The 11,053-nt window shown below is 42.9% G+C and overlaps 1 protein-coding gene across 11 annotated transcripts in view; it reads left to right on the top strand.

The window, feature by feature from the left end:
• LOC122540004 (supervillin-like) overlaps positions 1–11,053 on the top strand; it is a 231,843-nt gene that overhangs the window by 179,430 nt on the left and 41,360 nt on the right. For 10 of the 11 annotated variants that reach the window (XM_043675276.1, XM_043675277.1, XM_043675280.1 and 7 more), the window contains 3 exons: positions 1,263–1,408; positions 4,509–4,684; positions 7,979–8,117. In XM_043675276.1, coding sequence (XP_043531211.1) covers positions 1,263–1,408; positions 4,509–4,684; positions 7,979–8,117 — 461 coding nt within the window. The remainder of the gene's footprint in view (positions 1–1,262; positions 1,409–4,508; positions 4,685–7,978; positions 8,118–11,053) is intronic. The other variant, XM_043675281.1, reaches the window with a different exon arrangement.

Below are 11,053 nucleotides of genomic sequence, written 5' to 3'. Positions count from 1 at the left end.
TACTGTTTGTACAGGCGTATCTAGCTTAACTTCATCCCCTCACAACATCTTATCTATTTGTCCGTAATATCTACCATTGTTTTGCAATCACGTTTCATGCTGGCATACAATTTTAGCTCATACAAAAACAATTATATATTTCCTCCACATGTTTCCATTCTTGTTGACTCAGCTCTTGGCGAAAACAATTACACACTGGTGTGAGTTCATTTACTTTTATATAATCAATTATAATTGCAGAAATGCAGAAGTAACATTAATTTACCCTAAATCCCACATGTTTAGTTGACAGCATGTCTTTTTTTATCAGCAGTGTTCACGTTCTGTCCAACTAAAACAACTAAAAGAGCAACAGTTTCTCTTGTTGAGTGAATCTTTGGAAATCCCCTGTACTGATGAATCAGATTGTAATTTGATACAGGTTGAGGTAAAACACAAGTAGAGATCAGACAAGAAGTATCACTTACACTCATAAAGACACTGTTTCAGGCTGGTGTAATTTGGACAGATCCGATACCAGGCAAATAATTCCCCTTTCCACCGTGTTCTACCTCAGTTTCTTTTTCTTATACCATCTATTTTTGGATAATAAATTTATAAAGTATAAATATTGCTTTTGACTAAACAATAAATGGCTGAAGTGCACAGGTGAAAAATTATCAAACACTTGGTCACAGTTTCTACTGATCCCACTAGCAGGAGCATCAGAACCATCACTAGCTACACACTCACAGCAGACAAAACAGACATCAGCTATTGATTTTCTTTTCAATTATTTTCCTTCCAGTTTGTATTTTTCCAATATTTTTACACACCCTCACATTTTATACTTGCACTCATTTAGCCTCACTCAGTCTCACCCTCATTCACTCTCACACTCACTTGCTCTTACATTCTCTCGCTTTCACACTCTTGGGCTATCACACTCAGTAGTTCTCACACTAGTTTGCTGACACACTCTCAAGCATTCTCATATTTTGGGGTAAACCTTGGGGTAAGTCCATTTACATCCCTCCCAATTAATATTTACATAGACATCAATCATAAAGACAAGAACTACACCTCTCATTTCCTTTCTCTCCTGCACGCATACACAAATCCTTCACCTAACAGAGTACTGTGTCCACAGACCTCTGACCATAAAGTGGCATTCTGTGTTCTATGAAGGGACAACCGTGAAAAAAAAGCAAGTTTGAACAATCTGAAAGAGCCTCTTTGATGACATTCTTAATATTCCTGACTTTTCACTGTTGCCTGTGCAGCTGCGGGAGATCCTGAGGAAGATGAGCTGTATGAAGCTGCTATCACAGAAACAAACCACATATATCATTTGGTTGGGGACAAGCTTGTCCCAGACAATGAATCATGGGCAAAGATTCCTCGCTGTTCCATGCTGAATTCAAAGGAGGTAGGGGCATGTGATGCATTTGAAGTTTCAAACCATCTTACCTTAAATGTCAGTGCATCAATATTTTCAACGTTATTTCTTTTCAGAGTTAGTGATCTGTGCGAACGTGCACAGGGTGGCACGGTGACACAGTGTTTAACAAAGATGTGCAGGTTAGGTGAATTGGCCATGCTAAATTGCCCATAGTGTTCAGGGGTGTATAGGTTAGGTGCATTAGTCAGGGGAAAAGTAAAGTAATAGGTAGGGGAATGGGTCTGTGTGAGATGCTCTTCGGAGGATCAGTGTGGACTTGTTGGGCCAAATGGCCCATTTCGACACTGTAGGGATTCTACGATTCTGTATAGAAAATACTGGATTTTCCAAAAATGAAACCAAATACTTTGGTTAGAGTTATCCCTGGAGGTTTAATCACATACCTCAGGGTGTGACCTCTGTAAATGTTAATAGAATTTGCTCGCTAACTCCTTTGTTCTGGTTCAGATTCAGGCTGTGAATGCAGATGACAGCTCTGTATTTGGAGCTTCAGTCAGAGCTGAGCAGAGTACTTAGACTCCACATGTTGAAGCTAAACCCAGAAGAGGAGCATTTCTCTCTAAGTGCATTGTCCCTAAATCAGTTCAGCATCAATATTTCAAAACTGCTCCATGGATTTGCAGTCACGAGGAAGAGTTCTCAGAGAATGATGGAAATAACTGTCCTTGTTCCCACTGTCTTGCCAATGCTGGCTCATTCTCCTGTCACCCCATCCCTCCACACATTTTGTGTTTAAATATTTATCCATTTCCTTTTAGATTATATTGTACCTCGCTTGGTAGTCTTTTAAGATAAGCTAATGTGTTCAGTTCAACAGCTTCTCTCCTGTCACTGTTCACCTACAATAAAATTGCCTGTTTCCACTTACCCTTTTACTGGCTTCATAACTTGACTGCAAGACCATAAGACGTAGGAGCAGAAATAAGGTCATTTGGCCCATCGAGTCTGCTCTGCCATTCAATCATGGCTGATCGATTTCTCAACCCATTCTCCCATTTTCTCCGGACAACCCTTGAAAATCAAGAATTTATCTATCTCTGTCTTAAGTATATTTAATGAGCTGGCCTCCACAGCTTTCTGTGGCAATGAATTCCGCAGATTCAGCACTCTCTGGCTAAAGAAGTTTCTCCCTTTTTCCGTTCTAAAGGGTCTTCTCTTTACTCTAAGGCTGTGCCCTCGGGTCTCTCCTACCAATAGAAACATCTTCCCAACATCCACTCTCTATTCAATATTCAATATTCTTTAAGTTTCAATCAGATCCCCCTCATCCTTCTAAACTCATTGAGCATAGACCCAGAGTCCTCAAATGGTCACACCCTGAGGTAGTTAGAACACCATGTGATTAAACCTCCAGGGATAACTCTAACCAAAGTATTTGGTTTCATTTTTGGAAAATCCAGTATTTTCCATATAGAATCGTAGAATCCCTACAGTGTCCCATTTGGCCCAACAAGTCCACACTGATCCTCCGAAGAGTATCTCACACAGACCCATTCCACTACCTATTACTTTCATTCCTGGGATCATTCTATGAACATCTTCTGGACCTGTTCTATGGCCAGTACATCCTTCCTAAGGTATGGGGCCCAAAATTGCCCACAATACTGTAAATATGCTGCATCACTCACACAGACTCTTTGGGTGTGGGCAATCAAGAGGCAATAGGACTTTATACATTATTGTTGTGAGCCAAGACAAGTGATTGATGTCAGGATATTCAACCACATCACAGACAAGCCTCACCCATTCCTCTATCAGTGTCCATACACTCACGGTCTAGCAGGGTCTCTCAGAGACTGGAGCACTTCTCACCCCACCAGCTCAGGAGTGCTGAGGCCAATTTTGGCAAATCCTATCTAACTCCACACTTGATCAGTTACGCACTGGGTAGTTACTCATTGGTCGAAGAGTGTGGCGCTGGAAAAGCACAGCCGGTCAGGTAGCATCTGAGGAGCAGGAGAATCGACGTTTCGAGCATAAACCCTTCATCAGGAATGATTCGATTCTCCTGCCCCTGGGACGCTGCCTGACCTACTGTACTTTTCCAGTGCCACACTCTTCGACTCTGATCTCCAGCATCTGCAGACCTCACTTACTCATAGTTACTCGTTCACTGTGTCACTGGAGTCATCCTCAGGTGAGGCAACCCAACACATAATGAAAAGTGACGTAATTACATCTTGCAATCACTATATTGATGCAGCCAAACTAGAAAACCAATTTGTGCACAGCAAGATCTCACCAAGTTGTGAATTATTAGTGAATTTATTTTCAGTTGAAGGAGAATTGCTGGCCTGGACACACAGAGAATTCTCTTTGTATCTTCCCATTGTTCCTTTTCTATGAACTGAACCAGTAGGACAGACAAATGGTTTAAAGTGTCACCTGGATATTGCCTCCCCTCTCAGTGGTTGAAGATTATACCCTGCCAAACTAGGACTTCCGAAGAAAAGGGAAGTGCTGACCATTTCTGGGGACCATTGTCCAGACTTGCCTGAAGGTTGCAAAGCCTTTGCCCTCCCGTTCAAGTCTGTGTTAAAATTGTAGTTTGATTTTTCACTGGTGGTTCTTCTCTGTGGCTCGGCACTCAGCTCAGGCAACACTAAATGTCAGTGGGACCCATCAATGCTGAGATGAATCTCAACCTCATCGGCTGTGGGCTAGTACTTTCAGCAGACATTAATGGACAGCAAGAAGAGATTGCCTTTTCTCCCTCATGTCTCATTACAATCCCTAGGTTTGTACGTTCTCACTAAGTTGCTTGTGGGTATGCACTGACAGTGCAAATCTGCCACACATTGGCATGATCAGTCTCCATATGCAGAGGCAAAGCAACACTCCACCGACGTTCAGCGAATGTCCTTGTTCCTGATCGGATTACAATCATGATCAGGTAGATCCATGGCTTTGGGTCAGGCAAGGAGTAACCTGGGTATTTTAGCTGCCCTTTTGCCTGGTTCTCCCTGAAACAGTCAGTAGTTAAAAAACAATAATGTGTTTGTTTCGGGACATGATTGAAATGTGCCGGTTCATTTTATTAAGTGCACTCTTTTCTCTTGGTTTGCAGGTGCTGGTGCTGGATTTTGGCAGCGAGGTGTACATCTGGCATGGTAAAGAGGTCACCCTGGCACAGCGCAAGTTGGCTCTCCAACTGGCCAAACAGTTACTGAGTGGTCCTTGTGATTATAGTAACTATGGAATAAACCCCCTGGACCCTGGAGGCAATAAGAACATCTCCCAGCAGTGAGTTACTGATGCTGCCTGATAGGTTTCATTAGGGGTACCAGTGTGTCAGAAACAATGATATGTGAACTGAGCCACTTTACAGGAATAAGAGATTACTGCGGGGTGCAGACAAGCCTATTCAATCTAATAGGGGTTCAATGTAGGTGCGTCTGCATGGGATCCACAGGTATCAGCTGCTTATCCAATTGACCATTCTTATTCTCTGTGGCTGGACATTAGGCTCGGGCAACACTGGATGTCTGTGATCCTCATTGGCCCAAAAATAGCATTTTCCAAAAGTCATAGAATTATAGAGTTATAGAATCGCTACAGAGTGGAAACAGGCTCTTTGGCACAACAAGTCCACGCCAACCCTCTGAAGAGTAACCCATCCAGACCCATTCCCCTGCCCTATTACTCTACATGAACCCAGACTAATGCAGCTCATCTACACATCCCTGAATACTATGGGCAATTAAACATGGCCAGTTCACCTAACCTGCGCATCTTTGAAACGTCATGAGTGGATGTTTCTCTCTCATGTCTCAGTACAATCCCTGGCCTGTCTGGTCATAGAGTTATAGAGGATGGAAACAGAATCTTTGGTCCAACAGTAGAGCAGTAGACAGTTTATTTGGATTTTAGTAAAGCCTTTGACAAGGTTCTGCGTGGTAATTACTAAAGTTGGGTCAATGGGATTCAGGGTGAGCTTTCCAAATGGATTAGGTTAATGGCAGAAGACAGAAAGTGGCGGTGGTGGGTTGCTTTTCAGACTGGAGGCCTGTCCCCAGCGGTGTTCCACAGGAATTGGTTCTGGGTCCTCTTTTGTTTGTCATTTATATAAATGATTTGGATGAGAATATAGCAGACATGGTCAGTAAATTTGTAGATGACACCAAACTTTGTGGCATAGTGGACAGTGAAAAACATTTTCTAAGATTGCAAAGGCATCTTGATCAAATGAGTCAATAGGGTGAAAAATGGCAGATGGAGTTCAATCTGAATAAATGTGAGGTATTGCATTTTGGTACAACAAGCAGGCTTACACAGTTAATGGGAGGATCTTGGGTAATATTGTAGAACAGAGGGACCTAGGGATGCACGTACATAATTTTTTGGAGTTTGCATCACGCATAGACAAGTTGGTTGAAAAGGTGTTTGGCACGCTTGCCTTCATTGCTCAGTCCTTTGAGTATAGTGATTGGGAAGTCATATTGGGATTGTACGGGACATAGGTGAGGCCTCTTCTGGAATACTGTGTCCAGTTCTGGTCACCCAGTTTTCGGAAGGATATTATTAAGCTGGAGAGGGTTCAGAAGAGATTTTCCATGATGTTGCCAGGTATGGAAGGTTTGAGTTATGAAAACTGGGACTTCTTTCACTGGTGAAATGACTTTACACGATCTCAATCAGTTGCTTGTGGGCATGCAACATTGCAAGTACACAACGCATTGAGCTACAAAGTGGCAATTTTATGTCAAAAAGGCCAAGAAATAGCAAATGTCGGTGCTAAAGAAGTCACATAGGATACTTTGTAAAAATGTAAGTGAAATAACTCCACAAAGGCCAGTACCCTTTATTTACACGTGCATAATACAGCACACTCACCCAGCTAGCTTAAAACCAGCTCCTAGAGTGAACAGAACCCCTGACACTCCTGTTTATATCTGTTAGCCAGCACTCCCTGATTAGACCAGGATAACAGCCTCAATCAAGGAACTCGTATTCTATGAGATCCACCTGGGTGATCTTGCCACAATTACTACAGTATGAGATGTGGCATCATTGGCAATGCCAGCATCTGTTGACCATCTTCAATTGTCTTTAACCCTGTACAGTTTGCTAAGAAACTCAGAGAACTAAAATAATCGGCCATATTGTTGTGGGTTTGGTGTTAGATGTTGGGCCGACCAGTAAGGATGGCAGATTTTGTTCCCCTAATGGGCGATAATGTACCAGATGGGTTTCTCTGATAATTGGTGATTGTTTTCTGCTTATTGTTGCTAAGATCAGTTTTCATTTCACAATTTTACCTATTGGTTTTAACTCCACCGGTTGGTATACCAGGATTTGAACCCATCACCCTGGAGCATTGGCTGGGCATCCTGTTTAACCACTCCAGTAAACATTACCACAATCACACCATATCCTTCCTTTACTTATTGTGAAGAGATCTGCAATTTGGATTTGTCCACCTCTCTTTCCCTTCTCTCTCTCTATTTTTTTAGATATCTCTTTCCACATCTTTCTTCTCTGTTTCTCTGTCTTACAGCTTAGCTGTCAAAACTTTGAGTTGTATCGTTGTGAAAAAATGTTTTTGATTATTTCAGGTGATGTGGGGCCAGAGTAGGAAGGGAACGTTAGAGAGGGAGGAGTACATATTGAGTACAAATGGTGACATTAATCGGCTGGATTTGAATTCCCATCTGTCCCCAGTCAGTTTGATGTGATTCTAATCAATTTAGCAACAAAATACCTGTGATACTGAGCAAACTCTATTCGAGCAGAGATGGCTCAGAATAGGTTAATAGAGTCTTTAAGATTAAGAAGGGTGTTGATAAGGTGAATTTAGGAGATTGAAGTTGGGCTTATAGAGGTTTGTAAAATCATGAGGGGTACAGCTAGGGTTAACGGTGGGTGTCTTTTTTCCCTAGGATGGGGGATTTCAAGACTGGGGGGTACATTTTTAAGGTCAGAGGAGAGAGATTTAAGAAAGATATGAGAGGCAAATTTGTTACACAGAGAGTGGTTTGCATGTGGAATGAACTTCCTGAGGAAGTGGGTGGATGTGGGTACAATTATAAAGTTTAAAAGACATTAGAATAAGTACATGAATGGGAAAGGTTGGAGGGATATGGGCCAGGAGCAGGCAGGTGGGACTAGTTTAGTTTGGGATTATGTTCGGCACGGAGGGTCTGTTTCCATGATGTATGACTGTAGATTGTATGACTATATCCTTGTGAGAAAGGTGATGGATTTATTATTGTCACCAATGTGTTGAGGAAGGGGAAGGAATAGGAAAAATATGCTCACAGGAGGTAGTTGGCATGGAATGCTTTCCTATGGACAGTAGCTGAAGCAGTAACTATGATTTTTTTAAAGGAAAGGGCATGAATACTTAAAGTAAAGGAAGAAAGCAGGATTGTGTGAAAGACATCATGCAGTGTGGCTGGCTTTTAAGAGACTCTCAGAGATAGTCTTGATGGGCCAAATGGCCTTTCTTTTGCTGCTCTGTAAACATACTTTAGCTCACCTGTTGCTGCGTTTGTGTACCTTTTAAGTTCCAGAAGAAATGTTACTTTCCCTCCACAGGCAGAGCCGCCCTGACTGGGTGATCTTTGGTCGATTGTCCGAACACAATGAAACAATTTTGTTCAAGGAGAAGTTTCTGGACTGGGCTGAATCGAAAAAACCAGTGCAAAGGGATGTTGAGATTACGGCTGAGGTAAAGGTACGGTGCAGGATTTCAAACAAAAACGCAGTGAAGTTTTGGATTTCCATAGCATCTTTCATGACCTCTTAATGTTGCAAAGTGTTTAACAGCCAGTGAAGAAGATTTAAAGTGCATTTGCTGCGGTCATTCACTGAACCTGGTGGCTAACTTTCACTCAGCAAGATCCCACTAACCAACTAAGATTCAGGACTACAAAGTCTGCTATCCAGTCATGCTTGTAGAAGGAGGTCAATTGACCAGTAACTCTGGGGATGCCTGCCCTGTACTTGTTCAGATAGAGGGAATTTGAAGCAGTCAAACTGTCCATGGTTAAAATCACACAACACCAGGTTATAGTCCAGCAGGTTTATTTGGAATCACTAGCTTTCGAAGCGCTGCTCCTTCATCAGGTGGTTGACAACCTGACAAAGAAGCAGTGCTTCGAAAGCTAGTGATTCGAAATAAACCTGCTGGACTATAACCTGGTGTTGTGTGATTTTTAACTTTGTCCATCCCAGTCCAAATCAACACTGTCCATGGACTCTCACAGTCTCCAAGTTTGGAGAAAGGTCATCAACCCAAAATATTAATTAGATTACATTACAGTGTGGAAACAGGCCCTTCGGCCCAACAAGTCCACACCGACCCGCCGAAGCGCAACCCACCCATACCCCTACATTTACCCCTTACTTAACATTACGGGCAATTTAGCATGGCCAATTCACCTTACCTGCACATTTTTGGACTGTGGGAGGAAACCGGAGCACCCGGAGGAAACCCACGCAGACACGGGGAGAACGTGCAAACTCCACACAGTCAGTCGCCTGAGGCGGGAATTGAACCCGGGTCTCCAGCGCTGTGAGGCAGCAGCGCTAACCACTGTGCCACCGTGCCGCCCACAAATGCTGCTTCTTCCTCTCTCAATTCCTCCTAGACCTAAATGACTTACTGAATGGTTTCTAGCAGTTTTTCTTTTACTTTTTTATATTCAACTGATGCCTGGATTCAACCTCAATTTGTTTTTACTCATTCAGCTCCTATAACCTATGTAGCTCACACTCGGTTTATCGTATCTCACAAGCTCCCAACTTGTAAACTCCCTTCCTTCCCTCAGGGCTGTGGTAACTTGCATAGGTATAGATCCTGACAAAATGACCAGTTTCCTTCAATGTTTGTCTACTTGTTGGGGTGGTGCACTGCTTTCTTCAATACTGACCATTACCAGGTAAAGAAACTGGTTTATTAACAGGATATAGAGGTGCTGGAAAAGGTATAAAGTAGATCGGCAAGGATACCATAAATGGCAAGTTATACTTATTGGGAAAATGAGGAATAGAGTCATAGTGTCATACCGCACAGAAACAGACACTTTGGTCCAACCAGTCCATACCGACCTTAATCACAAACTAAACTAGTTCCACCTGCTTACGCATTGTCCTTATCCCTCGAAACATTTCTTATTCATGTACTTTTCCAAATGTCTTTTAAGCATTGTATCTGTTGCCACATCCATCACATCCTCTGGAAGTTCATTCCATACACAAACCACTCTCAGTGCATCTCATGAATTTTTAAAATCTTTCTCCTCTCACCTGAAAAATATGCCCCTTAGTCTTGAAGTGCCCCACCCTAGGAAAAAGACACCTGCCATTCATCTTATCTGTGCCCCTCATGATTTTATAAATCTCTATGAGCTCATAGTATTAAGGTGCCAGTGTTAGACTGGGGTGTACAAAGTTGGACTATAACTTGGTGTTGTGTGATTTTTAACTCTATGAGCTCACCCCTCAACCTCCGATGCTGCAGTGAAAAAGATCCCAGCCTAACCAGCCTCTCCTTATAATTCAAAACCTCCATTCGTGCCAAATTACTTCTGAACCCTCTCCAGCTTATTAGTATCTTTTTTATATCAGGGTGACCAGAAGTGGACACAGTACTCCAGAAGAGGCCTCCCCAATATCCTGTACAACCTCAACACATCATCCCATTCCTGTACTCAAAGGCCTGAGCAATGGAGGCAAATGTGCTAAGTGCCTTCTTAACCATCCTATCCAAATGTGATGTAAACTTCAAAGAATTATGTACCTGAACCTCAAGGACTCTGTTCTACAACACTGCCCAAGGTCTTACTTTTACTGGCATAAAACCTGCCCTTGTTTGTTTTATCAAAATGCAATAGATTATATTAGATTCCCTACAGTATGGAAATAGACCCTACAAGTCCACACCGACCCTCCGACGAGTAACTCACCTAGACCCATTCCCCTATATTTACCCCTGACTAATGCATCTAATACTATGGGCAATTTAACATGGCCAATTCCCCTGACCTGCACATCTTTAGATTGTGGGAGGAAACTGGAACACCCGGAGAAAATCCATGCAGATACGGGGAGAATGTGCAAACTCCGCACATACAGTCACCCAAGGTGGGACTCAAACCAAGCTCCTGGCGCTGTGAGACAGCAGTGCTAACCACTGAGCCACCATCCCTCCCAAGACCTCACATTTTTCAAATTAAACTCCATTTGCCACTCTTCAGCCAATTGATGGATCTCCTTATAATCTTAGATTACCTTCTTTACTGTCCACAGTACCATCAATAGGCTGAATTGTCCTTCTTTTTCTTGAGAAGACAAAGATGAAGGGTGGCCAATTAGAGCATAAGGCCTTTTAATAGTAGAAATAATGTACAGGGGAAGCTCGATTATCCAAACACGATGGGCGAGCACTATTTTGTTCGGGAAATTGATTATTCAGTTAATCAATTCAATGCTTTTCCTCTGGGGCTTTGAGTCTTCCACTAAGTCAGCACAGCGCACGCGAGCCCTCGCCCACCCCCAACACCGGCCACCGCCCGACCCTGTCCAACACTGGCCCCGCTTGTCCCCCCTCAAACCCTGTCCAACACCGCCCCCCCGCCTGACCCCTCAAACCCTGTCCAACACTGTCCC

Source organism: Chiloscyllium plagiosum, chromosome 33 (assembly GCF_004010195.1).
Source record: "Chiloscyllium plagiosum isolate BGI_BamShark_2017 chromosome 33, ASM401019v2, whole genome shotgun sequence".
Taxonomy (NCBI): Eukaryota; Metazoa; Chordata; class Chondrichthyes; order Orectolobiformes; family Hemiscylliidae; genus Chiloscyllium; species Chiloscyllium plagiosum.
This window is presented reverse-complemented; position numbering and strand designations above follow the sequence as displayed.